The sequence below is a fragment of the Balaenoptera acutorostrata genome, chromosome 2, assembly GCF_949987535.1.
Source record: "Balaenoptera acutorostrata chromosome 2, mBalAcu1.1, whole genome shotgun sequence".
NCBI classification, from domain to species: domain Eukaryota; kingdom Metazoa; phylum Chordata; class Mammalia; order Artiodactyla; family Balaenopteridae; genus Balaenoptera; species Balaenoptera acutorostrata.
This window is the reverse complement of record NC_080065.1, coordinates 183,924,342-183,941,419: the sequence shown is the minus strand read 5'-3', so window position 1 is coordinate 183,941,419 and position 17,078 is coordinate 183,924,342. Positions and strand designations below refer to the sequence as shown.

At 55.5% G+C, this 17,078-nt stretch overlaps 1 protein-coding gene across 6 annotated transcripts in view; it reads right to left on the bottom strand.

The window, feature by feature from the left end:
- CELF5 (CUGBP Elav-like family member 5) overlaps positions 1–17,078 on the bottom strand; it is a 60,713-nt gene that overhangs the window by 21,263 nt on the left and 22,372 nt on the right. For 5 of the 6 annotated variants that reach the window (XR_009007244.1, XM_057541540.1, XM_057541541.1 and 2 more), the window contains exons 3-8: positions 7,553–7,604; positions 5,558–5,686; positions 4,040–4,119; positions 2,227–2,373; positions 1,329–1,470; positions 1,100–1,246 (exon numbers count right to left, since the gene is read on the bottom strand). Coding sequence is in view for 5 of the 6 variants with exons in the window: in XM_057541540.1 (XP_057397523.1) it covers positions 1,100–1,246; positions 1,329–1,470; positions 2,227–2,373; positions 4,040–4,119; positions 5,558–5,686; positions 7,553–7,604 (697 nt within the window). In the remaining variant the exon portion in view is untranslated. The remainder of the gene's footprint in view (positions 1–1,099; positions 1,247–1,328; positions 1,471–2,226; positions 2,374–4,039; positions 4,120–5,557; positions 5,687–7,552; positions 7,605–17,078) is intronic. The other variant, XM_057541538.1, reaches the window with a different exon arrangement.

Below are 17,078 nucleotides of genomic sequence, written 5' to 3'. Positions count from 1 at the left end.
CGACGGTCCCTAGGGGAGGACACAGGGGTAGGGGAGAGCTTGTCTAGGCAACCAGAGCTGGAGAGTCTGGGGAAAATTGAGCAAAAAAATCTTGAATGGAGAGAGGTTGCTAGAAGATGCAGTGGTGATGGGGGAGAGGTAAGACAGTAAAGCGGTCGCATGAACGAATTACTTTATAGTGATGGAACAGTTCTGTATGTAGATTGTGGTGGTGGTTACATGAAACTATACCTGTGATAAAATGACATAGAACCACGCACACACACACACACACACACACACACACACAAGTGCCTGCAAATAGTGAAGTCTGAATAGGCTCTCCAACTCCCGTTGAGTTCATTGTACTGTACCAATGTCAGTTTCCTGGTTTTGACAACGTACTGTGGTTATGTAAGACGTTAGCATCCAGGGACGCTGGGTGAGGGGTACCAGGACCTCTCTGTATTATTTTTGAAACTCCCCGTGAGCGCCAATCATTGCAAGATAAGAATAAACAAATTCTCAGCGGTGGAAACGCAGATGACGTACTTCACCTAAGCAAGGTGTGGGAAGACGTCTGCCTTGAAATTATGGTATAGGGTAGAGAAAAGTGAGACCTCTGCTTCAGGAGGGCAGAGCCCAGCCCAACAAATCAGTGCATGGCCAATATTGAATGAATGAATTAATGAGTGAATGAATGAATATGGGCACTGATATTTTCCCAAATGGTAACGATTACTAATGAAGATTGATGGTGCCATTCTTGGTACCAGGTGACGCGTTAGCATTTTACAGACTGATTGCCTCGTCGGTGCAATCTCATGAGATGACTGATGTTATCCGCCCCATTTCCCAGATGAGCAAACTGAGGCTCAGAGACTTAAAGAAACCCCCCAGGGCCACCGAACTGGAATTCGAACCCAGAAAGGTCTGGATGCAAAGTTTCTATGTTTAACCTCTTTCTCTGTGCCCACAGCTAGTATCTGTTCGCCTGAGACTCCCTTTGTCCTGCCCCTTTATTCCCTGGACACCAAGGCATAGGGACTCATGCTTGTCCGGGGGACACCCTCCCTGCCTCCTGCCACTCTCCTCGGCCCCCGGGGACCACCCGAGTTACCTGGGTAGGGCACAAGGCCATTGGCATATACGGTTTCTAGGGCGGGGTGCCCACCAGGGAAAGGCACAACACCTGCGAAGCCGTTGGTGATCGGAGCCACGAGGCCGGGCACGGCGGTGGTGCCGAGCAGCGGGGGCGAGTGCAGTCCTGGGGAGCGGAAGAGCGTCACGGGGAGCCTGATCCTGGCCCTGGCCCTGCCCACCCATCCGTGGGTCCCTGGCGGACTCACCAGAGGCAGGGGCGATGGGTGTGGCGGGCAGCCCGTTAAGGCTGACGGCACCGATCTGCTGGATGTGGCAAGGTGAGAAGGCCACGCCGGGGCTCAGGTAGCTGCCTGAGGTGGACAGGACCGTTGTCTGCTGCTGCATGAGCTGGGGGTGGAGAGGGAGTCAACGTGCACAGTCAAAGTGGCATCTGGCCTGAGATCACGGCTCATGAGGTGGGGGGCGGGTCCTCCAGGAACTAGGGGGTCAGGCCGGGTGTCTTGGCTCAGGTCGCGGTCAGGGATCAGTTAGGAATTGGGGCTCAGCCTGGCATCAAGTCTCAGTGTAGGATCAGGGCCTAGACTAGGTTCCAGGCTCATTTAGGAATGAGAGCTCAGCCAGGAGTTAGGGCTCAGTCTAAGATCAGGACTCAGTCTGGGACCAGGGCTCAGCCAGTGTTGAACTCACTCAGGGTTGGGTCTCAGCTTGGAGTCAGCCAGGAGGTTTAGCTAGAATTCGGGCTAATCTAGATTTGGGGAACAGCTAGGATCTGGGGGTCAACTCAAGGTTGGCTCTTCATTTGATGTTCACGCAGGGTGAGGGCTCAGGCTGGATGTAGGGGTTGAGTCCGGTGTCCTGTCCGTCCAGAGGTGGGGCTCCGCTTGGGCTCGGAGCATAGTCCATGGTTGGGGGCTCAGCTGGGGTTGGGGTCAGGAAGCGGCCTGGATTTGGGGACTCAGCCACAGTCAGAATAAGGCCCTGAGTCAGAAAGATTGGGCCAGAGAAACAGAAAGATGGGCAAAGAGGCAGAAGCCCTAGACAGAGAATAGATGGAGAAAGAGAGCGAGACAGACTGAGCCAGATCCCCAGAGAAGTCTCAGAAGCCCTGCTGGAGACAGAAGTGTGTCTGCCAGGGTCACTCACAGCCTGGGCGTAGGCACTGTAGGGGCTGAAGGGCAGGGTGAGGGACGGCGTCAGGATGCCCAGCTGGCCCACCATCTGCTGCATGCGCCGCAGTGTCCGCTCCTTGTCCGTGTCAGCAAACTTGACCACCAGGCTGGAGGAGGCACCCTGCAGGGGCAGCCGCAAGCAGGGAGGGAAAGAAGGGGGGACGTAGCCGGGACTCTGGGGTCCCTTACAAGGGGTGTAGGGGTGTGGATAGCAGCAGCTGTCAGCCCCACCCTCGAGGTCCCAGGTGCCACAGTGAGGACAGTCCAGAGATCAGCATCCCAGGTCTCGCACTTGACCCTGCAGCCCCCTCGTGCGCACAAGTGGGGCGTCCGGGTGCGGGGGGCTGCATCTGGGGCATAGTGAGGACCCTGACTATCAACCACACTCTCAAAATGGGTGGAGAATCCAACTGCTGGAGAGGAACAATGGGGGCCCGCATGGAGGACCCTATAGCTGCCACCCACACCTGAGAACAGGTAAGGCTCCAACCATCAGAGAGGTTGAGTACCTCCTCTGATGGAGAGCTCACTCCCTGCGCCGCCCACCAGCTCCATCACTGGACAGCTCGGAGCAGGAGAAAGCCTGACCTTCGGATGAGCTGACTCCTGCCCCTCTAGGGACTAAAACTGATGCCTGAGGACCCAGAGAGCAATAGAAGGAAGGATCTGAGACTGCCCTGCTCTCCACACCCGTTTTCCGGAACAACAGAGAGTGGGTCCCCAAGGCCTGTCTTCCCCGTGGCAGATCTGGACATTTATGTACAGTGATGGTGGCTCCCAGGGCCACTTTCCTGGGAGGCAGGGCCACCCCCAACACCTGTGTGGTCCCCTCCAGCCTCTCACTGCTGCAGGCCCACAGGCTCCCGGCTCCAGACTTGCCCATTCCCCACTCTGGCCCTACGGGGACATTTCCAAATGACCTGGTCCCTTCCCTCTGGGGCTCCCCATCACCCTAGGAGGAACCCCATGCTTCTCAGCCTTGAACTGCAGGCCCCTCCAGCCCCATCTCTTCCTGCTCCTCTGGGGCTCACACACATTTGCACACACTTACACATGCATTCCGCCCACACAGACTCACACTCACCATTGACACTCACAGACACACATGCATACACTCCCAAATACGTGCACATATACTCACACACTCACGTGCACACAGTCACACATGTACACACGTGACTGCCTACATTCACACGCATGCTCACCCCTCCACACATAGACATTTGCCTTCACACACTCCTACAGATGTACACACATGCACTCGCTCCCCCGTCACCCAGACACACACTCGCACATAAGTATACATGTGCACTCAGCTACATACTTGTACACGTGTGCTCCCACGAACACACCCATTTAACACACTTGTGTGTATGCAGTCACACGTGTACACATGTGTGTATGCACCAGCGCACACGTGCACATGTATCCATACCCATTACACACACCTCATGTGCACACTGACACCCACCTACTCACAACCACACGCTCACACACAGACACGCACACGTGCACACACCAACACACACACTGGCTTGCGCGTACTCGCGTACGGGCAGCCACGTGCTGGCAGGACATCCATACACACTCCACACTTACTTGCAGGCTCACACACACAATCACACACATACACCCACCCATACCACCATCAAAGACTGCGCCTCTTCTCCCCACCATGACCTCTCTGAAGAAGGGGCAGGGGCTACCGGATGGCTGGGATGGTAAGGCCAGGCCCCCTTGCTCCTTTCCCACCCCTATCCCCATCGCCCAGGGCAACTCCGACTCACCGGCATGGTCTGGCTGCCATGCAGGGCGTGGATGGCCGCCTGAGCCTCTGTGTGGGAGGAGAACTTCACGAAGGCACAGCCTGCTCCGAGAGAAGGGGAACGGGTGAGGGGCCACAGGAGAGGGGCTGACAGCCCTGCACGGCCGGTCAGCGTGGACACAGGCAGCCCGAAAGTCGGACGTCCGAGAGACAGCCAGCCATTTGTTCAGACAGACAGCTGGACAAGGAAGGATCAGACAGTAAGACAAGCACACAGCCAGCCAGCCAGATAGCGGTTTGTCCAAGACCTCATCAGAGGGTGTGAGGAGGTGCACAGGTGGAGAGGCAGGCCCTGCCCTTTAGAACAAGTGAAGGGGACGGGCTTAGAGAATGCCCACCAGCCACCGATGCCACGAGATCCAGAGTTGTAATCAGATACGCAGAATTAGAGTGACAAACCATCAGACACAGACACAGAGAGATGCAGTCCTGTGGGCACACTCAGGCAGAGGTACACTCAGACCCAGACAGATATGCCCATGTGGCCAGAGTTGGATAGATGGGGATGAAAAGTCACCAGGCAAGGGCAGAATCAGGTGGACAGACAACCAGAGACCACCTGACACAGGCAAATCCAGACAGACGGTCATAGGCTACAGTTCCAGACAGAAAGAGGGCTATGGAAGAGCCAGGCAGATTTGGGGGAAGGGGAGTGAAAATGTTCCAGAATTAGATAGTGGTGACAGTTGCACAGTTTTGTGAATTTTGTGAAGCACTTCACTGTACACTTTAAAAGGGTGAATTTTACAGTATGTGATCACATCTCAATTACAAGAAAAGAGCCAGGCAAATAAACAGTCAGGGACCATCAGATACATTCAGTCCCAGTAAAATAAAGTCGCCAGGGCAGAGACAGGCAAACTGAGAGTCAGTCCCAGACAGATGAACCTGAACACGTAGAATCGGGTAGACGGAGACCACCAGGCACATGGATACCCAAACAGAAATAGCCATTTGGACACTCAGAAAGAGGGTCAGAGACTAAGAGACACAGGCGGAGTGATACTCAACCCTAGGTACATGCAGTCACGTGAGCAGACCGGAAAACAAGTTTCTGGAGATCATTAAACAATCATTCCTGCATGGTACAACCATACAGGAACGGTGGAGGAAGTAGGATCAGGCACAGGACATAGGCAAATCCAGACGGCAACAGCCCCATGGACAGAGTCAGGTGCAGACAGGCAGCCCCAGACGGACACAGGCACACGGGTAGGACCACGTGGGACTGGACAGTCTCTGCTCGCCCCGCCCGCAGGAGCCGGCCCCGCCCTCCCATGTGCCGCTTCCGCCTCCTGAGCGAGCCCCACCCTCTTGTGTACATAGCGGGGCCCCATCCCTCCAGCCCGCTCTCCACGTGCTAGGCCCCGCCCCCTGGATCCCGCCGCGCTCTCCTGTACCCGCTCCGCCCCATCCCTCCAGCCCCGCCCTCCCACAGCCCCCCCCCCCCCGGCAGCCAGCCCCGCCCCCGGCCCATCACCTTTGCTGCTGCCGTCGGGCCCCCGGAGCACGGTGCACTCGTCTATAACCCCGAAGGGCTGGAACAGCCGCAGCACGTCCTCCTCTGACTGCTGCTTGTTCAGCATCCCCACAAACAGCTTCCGGTCCCCTGTGGGCGGAGACACCACCTCAGCCGAGTCCTAACCTCCGGGAATTTCTCCGTCCCTCCAGCAGAGAGTGGAGGTAGCAGGGCGTGGAGCAGGGCGCCTGGACCCCCCCTGGGCCATTTTCTGCGCGTGTGAGGGAGGACACAGCCACGCGCTTTCCCTGCCTGGGTCTCTCCACCTTTCCACGTGCCTGCGAGGTCCCACCTCATGCAGTGCCCCCTGCCTGGAATGCCTCTCTGTCCAACTGCTTCCACCCTCTGGGCAAAACGGCCACTCCCTCCTATGCACTCAGAGTCCACACATAGTACCAGGGTTAGGAACTGCCTTGCCTGGCCTGGGTCCATGTCTGTCTGTCTGTCTGCCATCTAGATTTTCCAGGCAGGGGTGAGCGCTGAGGGCCCCTGCATCCTCACAGTGCCCAGCAGAGCTCCCCGCCCAACCTTGCCAGGGCTCAGGAAGGGCCAAGCAATCAACGTCTGTTAAATGAATGAACAATGTGTGTGCACAAGACCAGGTGCCTGGGGAGCCTGGGGTTGGCTTGGGGCCTGGCTGCAGGCCTGGCTGGGACCTTCCCAACTCTAAGGCCAGGGGCCAGTCTGGACCAGCCTCTCCCATGTGAGGTACCAGAGCTCTGTCCCCCCTCCCCCTGGGGGAATTGCACTGCTCCCCTGTAATCAGGAACACGGCAGCTTCCTCTTCCAGGAAGGGTGAGCTTGGTTACTATGGAAACTCATTCTCTGGCAGCTGTCACTCATAGGGGTGGGAGGGAGGGAGAGACACAGAAGTAGGGAGAGAGACATATGAGGGAGAGAGAGAGGGACAGGGAGAGACTGAGAGACAGAGACAGGCAAAGAGAGAGACAGTAAGAGGCAAAGAGAGATATACAGAGAAGCACAAAGAGAACCAGAGAGATAGGAGGAGAGAAAAAGATTAGGAGAGAGAAACAGAGATGGAGGGAGAGGGAGCGAAGGAGAGAGAGAATGAGAGAGAGAGAGACAGAGAGACAGAGATGAAAACGTGCAGATTCCCCCTCTCTAGTCCCTGACCCACAGTGGAAGCCAGGTTGGAGAGTGTGAAAACAAGCTCCCAGTCCCGATGGGCTTTACCAGGATCCTACACATACACAGAGGTCCTAACAGCCCTACCCCCTACAGCACCTCCAAGGCTGGCTGCTCTCCCTCAGCCCCCAATCCACCTGAGATGGGGAGGGGGGTCAAAAATATCCAAGAATGACTAGCCTTGGATCCCACTGGGGACAGCCAAGCATCTCCCCATAGGCACACAGCCACCCAGAGGTCCAGCCTAATGCAGACACAGGGCCCAGCCTGCACACCCACGCGCCCAGCCGGGACCAGTCAAGCACACACACTTGAACATATACACCCACGCACAGCCCAGGCACGCAGATGTGCACACAGACAGGCAGGCGCCCCCACTGCACCTGCCAGAAACACACACGCACTTGTGCACACACTTGCATACATCTGCGCACAGCTGTGCCCAGGAATGCATGCTCATATACACACACCTGCACTTGCTCAGACATGCAAACATGCACACACACGCAGAGCCCAGAAACCAATCCATAGTCCTTCAGGGACCCTATCCCCTCTGCGTCTGAAGATCCCCGTTATTGCACCCTGAGACGAGTGGGGTATTTCAACTTCTAGGGGAAAGCAGCAGGACCTGGCCACACCTCCCACTGCTGGGCCTGTGGCCCTGTGGTTAGGAGGAGGGGACACAGCCTCCCTACTCTCCCACCCCACCCCAGCCTGGGCCTCTGCCTCTCCCACCACCTTTGTGCAAGGACTTCCCTCCTCCCATTCCTCTGCCAACCCGCAGCCTGGTGGCCACGGAGAGATGACAACTACCTCCTCGGCTTTCGCTGTCCGCAGGCTTCACCTGGATTGGCCGTGCCATCTGTGGAGAGAGGGTGGAGGGAGGTCAAGGTGGGCAGTGGGGGTAGCATGGGTGGGAGCTTCACCTGAGCTCTGCTGGGCACTCCTGTCCACCTCCCCAGCCTCAGCATCCCACCAACCTCTGGCAGCAACCAGCACCCCAGTCACACCAAATGACACATGGTCCCACCTACAGGGCTCTGCTCTTGCTGCCTGGAAAACTCCCACTTTGCCTTCAAAGCCCAGTAACAATAACCCTTCATCCAGGAAGTCTTCTTGCCTCCCCAAGTATGATAGATTGTTTGCAAAGATGGCCCAACTCCTGCAGTCCCTGTATGTGATGTGACTTTGTGGTTCCTCTCATCAAGGACTGGAGTCTTATTTCCCCACCTTTTCCTTTTGGACTTGGCCATGCGACTTGCTCTGACCAAGAGAATGTGGTGGAAGTGAAGTTGTGAGAGTTCCAAGCCTTGCCCTCAAGAGAACTTGCCTTTTTGGAGCCATGGAGGTTGCCAGGTGGACAAATCCAGGCGAGTTACTGGAAGACAGGCGATCTCATGCACAGAGATGCCCTGCTGACACACAATGCATGGGAGTCCTGGCTCAGCTAGCCTCAGTCGAGCCCCAGTTGACTGAAACTGCATGAATGACTCAGGACAAACCAGTAGAACTGCCCAGCTAAGCCCAGCCTGAGCTTGTTAACCAACAGAATCATGAACAAATAAAATGGTTGGGGCAGTTTATTACTCAGCAGTAGCTGACTGATACACCAAGGCAGCTACTTTTGGCCAGCTCCCTGAGCCTCAAGTGGGGGGAACTGTCATACTTCAGTGGACTGGCCTGCAATCTGGACTTATTGTTCTGGACACTGTGCCCCACTCCCAGCACTGAAAATGCAAGAAACCAGTGAACTGTTCAGTGGAAGAAATCCTTCTCTAACCCCGACTCCTGCAACTTACCCAGCCAGGGGTATGAGCTAATGTGAATATTTCAGAACAGATTTGAGGGATGTGGGGTTGGGTGGCATTTGCTTCTCTATTGATTCTAGGACAGAATCTTCCTCCCAACCCGGTGTCTCTGGTGAACTCCTACTCATCCTTCAAAACCCAGCTCAAAAGCCCCCATGCAGGCAATCCTTCCACCTTTTTGGGTCCCTTCCTCCCTCTGCCTCAGGGCAGGAAGTGTCTATGTGTTGCTCTGTTTCCCTCCAGACTGAGACCATAACATCACAACCCCGCCCCTCAGGGCAGGGTACAGGAGAGAATCAGAGGAGTTTGCTGAACAGAACTGACCAGAAGGAAGTGGCCAGCACCCACCAGCATAGAAAGGCACCTGGTCCCTCTGCACCAGGCCTGGGGTTGGAACGAGTGCTGGTCCCAGCCCCCCTCCCAGGTCAGACAGTCTCGGAGTAGATCCCCACAGCCATTCAGAGGTGCTTGATAAACATGTTTTTAAATCACAGTGCAGCTGCCCAGCAAGCTTTCAGAAAGATGCACAATTTTTACGCTGTTTTACAGATGTCAAAATCAAGGCCTGGAAAGGTTATTTTTCTGCTTCCCCTCCCCTCGGTGAGCCCCTCCCGCTCTGATACTCTCCCTCTTTCTGAGTGTGTGTCTGGGGCACATATGGGCCTCCTCAATGTGAACACAGCCTTGGGAGCCCCAGACCAGAGAGGCTTCTGTTTTCCCCTCTTGGCCCCCACTTCCCCCAGCCCAATCTTCCTGCCACCCAGCCACACCCTCAGAGGAACCTTGACCACCTGGGAAAGGCCGAACCACATCCCCCTTCCCCCACCATACACACACACACACACACACACACCCTGGGCCCTCTTCACCTGGGTGCCACACCCCTCTAGCTGGAGGCGGGAGGGGAGATTATTTCAACCGATGGGACCAGTTTCTGGGCTGAGGGCAGACTGAGGTGGTGAAGGGAGGTGGGGGGGAGGGGGCACCTGGGCTCCAGCCTCCCGTTCTCCCACCCCTCTCACCCGCCTCCGCTGGCCCTCACCTCCTCCCCACCACCCCCAGCACCTTGGACAGATGAGGATGGGGTTGCCATGGCAACGCTGATTCACCACACGGAAGCTGGCAATTGTTGTTGCCATGGAAACCGCCTCTTAGGGGCGAGCCCAGCTCCTGCCTTGCACAAAAGAGATATTTAAATATAATCTTCTGGAGATGGATGAGCCGAGGGAGGGAGCGAGGGAGGGGGACCACAGGGAGGGAACCTGCCCCCATCACGGCATCCTCCACCCCCACCCCATTCTCGCGGCCTGGCTACCTGCTTCCCATCTCCCCCACCCGCTGCAGAGCCTGGGACCTTCCGCCTCCGACTGGGAGGCCCCTTCCCCCTCCTGGGTCAGGTCGGCGGGGGGGTGGGGGGGTGGTCCTGGTCTGGCTCTGAGAAGCCAGGTGGGCAGCCCCTTCCTCTCTAGTCGCCCACTCGAAAGCCGAGGCTGCGAGGCCCGGCCATCCACACCACGCGGACCCGCGCCTCGCCTTACCCACCGGCCTGCAGACGCGCGCCAGGCTGGCATCCATGTGCCGCCTCCCGCCCGGCTGGCCCTGGGCGCACGGGCGCGCATACGCCGCACGCACACTCGGGCTCCGGGCTCCGCGCCTCGTTCTCTGCGCCCAACGCCCAGGCGATCCGCCCGCCAGAGGCCGGGCCCTGCGCGCGCTGCCCGCCCAAGCCGGGAGGAGGCGTGCCAGGGGAGAGCTGGGTCTCCCCCCCACCCCAACCCGCCCATCTGGCTCTGCCCACCTCCTTCCGGCTCCCTCTCTCCATCTGTCCCACCGAGGTCTCTGCCGAGTGCCCTTCCTCCCTCCTCCACCTTCTCTGGCTCCCCATCACCTCACCCTTTCCCTGCCCCCTCCCTTCCTCTTTTCACTTATTCAACAACATTCCCGTGTGCCTCATGCTGAGTAATTCTGCAGCCTCAGGGAGCAACCTACTAGTCTGGCAGAGGGGGAAACAGAGGCATATGCAGACACTTCCAGACTCATGGGGTCAGGGTTGGGGCAGAGGGAAGGATCAAGTGCTGGGAGAGCCTAGAGCCGAGAACAATGAAGAGCCAAAGGCTATCATCCTGGGGGTGCACTGAAGATGGAAAATCTGCAGTGGGTTTTGAAGTATAAATAGGAGTTGGTGGTGGGGCGGGGGGAGCATGTTGGAGGAATACCTATGTCCACTGATTCATTTAATCTCCAAACAACTTTATGAGATGGGAACATGCCCCTTTTACAGGTAGCAAATCAGAAAGAGAGAGGAGAAAATCAGAAGCAGGGGTCAGACCTACTGCCAGTTTCCTCTGGGGCCTCTGAGGACCCAGACATTCCTCCAGCCAAGGATCAGGTGGGATAGGGCTCTGGGTGGGCATACGTTAAGTGGCTGGAATCCAGTTCTTGCTCTGCCACCTAGCTTTTGCTGAGTGACTTCAATCAAGCCATACACCACTGGGAAAACAGGGTCCCGTATGTCTGACCTGTGTATATTACAGATGGGGAAACTGAGGCCACTGTGGGGAGGGACTGCAGGAAGTTTCTTCGGTAGACAGGCTGGGGCCCAAAATATTCTCCTGGATTTGCAAAGCTATGCCTTTAGATGTGGGGGCCCAGGGAAAGCCCCAACTGGGTGGTTTCTGGATGGTGTGGAGGCTAAGGAAGCCAAGTGGACCCCTATCTGGGCCGCCTGGGCTACCATTCCAGCCTCTTCCTCTCCCACCCAAGCCCCAGCCCAACCTCTTAGACCAAGCCCCTCTCCTGGTCTAGATTCTGCCTTGGCTCCCTATTGCCCTTGGGGTAGAGTGCCAGCTCCTCATCCTGGCATTCGAGGCACCTTTACTGCTCAGTTCCAGCCATTCCTGCCCCCTCCTCCTCCCACACCCCGAGGACACAGGGCTGGAATGCACCCCTGTACACCCCATCCTCACCCCACAAGCCCCTTGAATGCCACCTATCCCCGAAGCCTTCCCCTCCTTCCCCATCTGCTTTGGTTGTTTTGCCCAGGCATTGCCTTGATGGTGACACATCCCCCAACACACACACCGTCCCTCTTTGGGATGAACTCCTGAAGTCAGGGCTGAGGGGCTCTGGGAACTCCTCCCCAGAAAGACCCAGCATAGGGTCCACCAATGACAACTGAGATGAAACGAGACGAGACCTATGGTTTCCAGACTCCTGTCCTGTTGGCAAGAGTGGGGCAGGCGTGCTGGGCACAGTGCCCTGCACGGGAAGTAACCCAAGAGCTCGTGCCAGGCATGTCTGCACTGTCCGCATTTCACGGGAGAAAACAGGCTCGGGAAGAGACATGACTGGCCAGAGTCCCACAGCTCGACTTGCCTGGGACCCTGCGTTCATTCACTCAGCATCTATTCGCCAAGTGTGTGCTCAGCATCTGGCCTGTGTCACCTCACAGGACCCTCAAAACACTCCGCAAACCCACTTTACAGACGAGGAGACTGAGGTCTGGGGAAGCCAGATCATGAGACATTCGGCACTTTGGGGACCCCCCGCCCATTCTCAGGGTTGGCTTGACTCTGAGCCAAGTCATGGGATATGGGGGTGGATCGTGCAAAGGGACCACTTCAGAGACCCCTGTGTGCACAGAAGGGGCTTCAGGAGGGGCCTGTGGGGGGACTCATAGCTGGACAAACTCATTCTTTTCCAGGGTGCTCAGATGAGCAGCAGGGCGGCCACCAGGTCTGGGGCATCCCTCACCCCCCAAGGCCTTCACAAAGAAAGAGATGGCATTGCCTCACATGGCCCAGCCCCTCACCGTCCAAGAGGCGGGAGCTGGACCTGTTGCCTGTTGTTGATAGGGGTGGGGGTGTGAGGAGGGGGGATCCCTTCCATCCGCAGGAACCCCGTCCTGGGGTTTGACAGCCAGCAAAGAACCCCTGCGGGAATCGGAGACATCCACCCAGCGTGGATTCCAGGGTCCTGCGGTCCATTCTGGGTTCTATTCTGGGATTCTCTTATTCAATGTAGGATCCTATTCCAGAGTGCTGAGATTTGATTAAACTGCGTCCCCCACGGACGCCGCTGTCATACTCGAGGAGGGAACTGGAAGTGGGAGTGGGTGGGTCACTCGCTGCAGAAAGCAGCATTATGGTGGGTGGGGGCCTGGGCTCTGCCAGGGCAGGGAGAGATGCACCGAGCCGGCAAACAACGGGGATCACTTCCCTCCTGGGTCATCAAGAGATAGAAAAACAGAAGTGTTCGCTTTATGCGTCTCCTCCAACACACACACGCGCACACACACGGGGACAGGAGAGATGGTGGCTGTCTCTCTCTAGCGCAACCCAGCCCCGGCCCCCCCGCCCCGACTCCCCAGCGGTGCGCGCGGGCATGCGCGGAGACGTGAGCCCGCGGGGTGGGCTTTCTCTTGCGGCCGGCCGAGGCTCCATCCTCTGGCGGAGACGCCTGGGAGGGGGCTCGGAAGCCTGTGCTCAGCTGCCGCTGTCAGGCAAGGGGGTCTCCTGCGCAGTAGCCCCCATGCCTCCTCGTGCGATCAGCAAGCAAGCCTCCAGCGTTTGTTCTGAAAGGCTGATTCCATTTCTGCGGGTGTTCTCAGGCAGGGAGGCTCACCCCCCAAATCAGCGTCTTCGCTCATCAGAATCGGAAGATACGTGTACTCAGGGATCGGAACTGCTGGGTATGCCCCTGACCCAAACGTGGCACGTGTCCACCCAAGACAAAACACCGGCAAGGATCTCTATGCCTTAACAGCAAAACTAGAAACAACCCAAATGTCCACCAGCAGGAGAGTGGACGAATAAATGGTGTGTCCCAGCCATGGAATACCACACAGCGATGACAAAGTGCAAAGCGCTGAGGCGTGATATTGAATCTCACGGGCGCGGTACCAGAAGAAAAGCACGGGTTGGTTACCGTGAAAGTCAGGGCAGCAGCTCCTCCAACAGAAGAGAGGGGCTTGGGCTTGGGGACATGGGACGGGGTGGTTTCCAGGGTGCCAACTGTGTAGTGGTAACAGGGTGCTTGCTTTGTAATCAGTTGGGTTACATGCACTTTTCTCTAAGTGTGCAGTATTTTTCAAATTTTAAGAAAAAAAATTTTTAAGCCAGGCTCTACTCCCACAGAATGCTGCCTCAGTCAGGAGGTGGCCCCCAGGGGCCCCTCCATCCCCAGGGTCCAGCCCCAAGCCACCTCCTTCTTCTTTATCAAACATCAGACCTCACCTCCAGGGAGGAAGGGGGCCAGCTTGCAGGAACTGAGCCAGAGAAGCCAGAGGTTCAAGGTCTGTGGAACTGGGTGGGTGGAGCTGCAGTCCTCACTCTGTTGGGTGACCTCAAACAAGTCCCTTCCTCTCTCTTACCACAGTCTCCCCACCTGTCAAATGGGGTGAGCAGCAGCCCTGGTGCCCCCCTGACATGGCAGATGGATGAGGTGCCCCGGCAGTGCTAGGAAATAGTGATAACCCTGGGGAAACTGAGGCCCAAGAAGAGAAGGGCATTGCTTGAGACTCCTCACCCATCGCCAACTGTGAGCAGATGTCAAAGAGAGACCGAGAACTCCCTAACCTAGATGTATGATGACACTGCACCATGCTCCTGGTTCTAGAACATTCTAGCCTACACAGTCTAACATGGTAGCTAACCCTCAGTCTAGAACATTCTAGGTCTGCACTGTCTAACATGGTAGCTGACCCCCAGCCTAGAACATTCTAGGTCTGCACTGTCTAATATGGTGGCTGAGCCCTGGTCTGGAACATTCTGGGTCTGGGCTGTCCAAAACAGTAGTTGATCCCTGATCTAGAACATTCTAGATTTGCACTGTCCAGTACGGTAGCCCTTAGCCACATGTAGACACTGGAAGTTTAAATTTACATCTATTAAAATTAAATAACATTAAAACTTCAGTTCCTGTGTCACTCTTGCCCCTTTTCAAGGGCTCCATAGCCACACGGAGCTAGTGGCCACACTATTTGACAGCACAGAGAGAACACTTCCATCTTCAAGTTCTATTGGGCTGCAATGGTCTATAATGGGGATTGGCAAACTACAGCCCTATTCGGGCCCCCAATCTGTTGTTGTCAATAAAGTTTTATTGGCACACAGCCACGCCCATTTGTTCACTTGTCATCTGTTACTGTTTTACACTTTGAGTACATGTGACAGAGGCTGTATGGCCGGCAAAGCCATACATTTCTGCTTTACAGAAAAAGATGGCTGACCCTTGGCCTGGAACATTTTAGAACTATGCCATCCAGTACAGCAGCCAACAGCCACATGTGGCTACTGAGCACTTGAAATGTGGCTTGTGTGACCGAGAAACGGAACTGTGTTTAATTGTGTTTAGTTAAAATTAATATAGGACTTCCCTGGTGGCACAGTGGTTAAGAATCTGCCTGCCAATGCAGGGGACACAGGTTCCATCCCTGGTCCGGGAAGATCCCGCATGCCTCGGAGCAACTAAGCCCATGTGCCACAACTACAGAGCCTGCGCTCTAGAGCCCGCGAGCCACAACTACTGAAGCCCGCACATCTAGAGCCCATGCTCCGCAACAAGAGAAGCCACTGCAATGAGAAGCCCGCGCACCGCAACGAAGAGTAGCCCCCGCTCGCTGCAGCTAGAGAAAGCTGGCGCACAGCAACGAAGACCCAACACAGCCAAAAATAAATAAATGAACTTATTTCTTTTAAAATTAATATAAAGGTAAACCTAAGTCTAAAAACTGATACTAGCTGACTTCATTCTTGGAAAACCTTTAAGTATGTTTAGGACGATTTGGGCAAGTGAATCTACTTTTTCAACTGTCAATTTTATAAAATGTAAATCCAGATCGAGCATCTCTGATAACCACTGAGTGTCCCACTTGAGATGGACCAGAAGTGTGCAATCAACACACCGGATTCTGGAACACTTAGGATGAAAAAAAGGAATGTGAACTATCTCATTAGTAAGCTTTACGTGGGCCCTACTAACTGCCTCTTGATAGGATTTTGGAGATAGTGGGTTAAAATAAAAGATAGCATTAAAATTCATTTCAACTGTTTCTTTTTACTCTTTAAATGATGCTCCTAGAAAAATCTAAATGCTATACATGCCTTGCATTCTATTCCTATTAGCACCGTTCTAGAACATTAACCAGCTCCTTATTCTCCTAAACAGGGTTTCTCAGCCTCAGCACTGTTGATTTGGGGCTGGATAATTCTCCATCGTGGCGGCCCGTCCTGGGCACTGTAGGGTTTGGAGCAGTATCCCTGGCCTCTACCCACAAGATGCCAGCAGCATCTCCCGGTGATGACAACCACAAATGTCCCCAGACATTGCCCAGTGTCCCTGGGGTCAGTAAACTCGTCCGTCAGGCTCTCACATGTCCTTGCACTCAGCAGGCCAGGCATGTTCCTGCTTCCAAGTCTTGGTACACCCCGCGCTCACACCACCCCCATCTGCCACAATCCTCCCCATTGCTCGACTCAGCTCAAATGCATCCCCCTCCAAGAAGCCACCCTGTTTGCCCTCCACGAGGTCATCAACGCAGGTCACCTGGTTCTCCCTTGAGATGCTGCCCACAGTGGCCCTTGTATCTGGCTCTTCATTTTGTGGTCACCCCTTGTAGTGAGTTGAATGGCTGTCCTCACTAAAAATATGTCCAAGTCCTAACCCCTGGAATCTGTGAATGGGAACTTATTTGGAAAAGGCATCTTTAGAGATGTAATTAAGTGATAGATCTGGACACGAGGTCATCCTGGATTTAGGTGAGCCTTAAATCCAATGACTGGTGTCCTCATAAGAGAAAGGCAGAGGGGCTACGCTGGTGGCACAGTGGTTAAGAATCCGCCTGCCAATGCAGGGGACACGGGTTCAAGCCCTGGTCCAGGAAGATCCCACATGCCGCGAAACAACTAAGCCCGTGCGCCACAACTACTGAGCCTGCGCTCTAGAGCCCGTGAGCCACAACTATCAAGCCTGCGTGCCACAACTACTGAAGCCCACGTGCCTAGAGCCCGTGCTCTGCAACAGGAGAAGGCACTGCACTGAGAAGCCCACTCACCGCAACAAAGAGTAGCCTTCACTCGCCGTAACTAGAGAAAGCCCACACGCAGCAACGAAGACCCAACACAGCCAAAAATAAATAAATTTATTTAAAAAAAAATAGAGAAAGGCAGAGACTTCTGTGATGGCACAGTGGTTAAGAATCTGCCTGCCAATTCAGGGGACACGGGTTCAATCCTTGGTCTGGGAAGATCCCACATGCCAAGGAGCAACTAAGCCCGTGCGCCACAGCTACTGAGCCTGCGCTCTAGAGCCTGCGAGCCACAACTACTGAAGCCCGCGTGCCTAGAGCCCATGCTCTGCAACAAAAGAAGCCACCACAATGAGAAGCTCACGCACCGCAACGAAGTGTAGCCCCTGCTCGCCGCAACTAGAGAAAGCCCGCACGCAGCAACAAAGACCGAACGCAGCCAAAAATAATAAAAATAAAATAAATTAATTAAAAATAAAAAAGACTCCTCGCTCCCAATGCA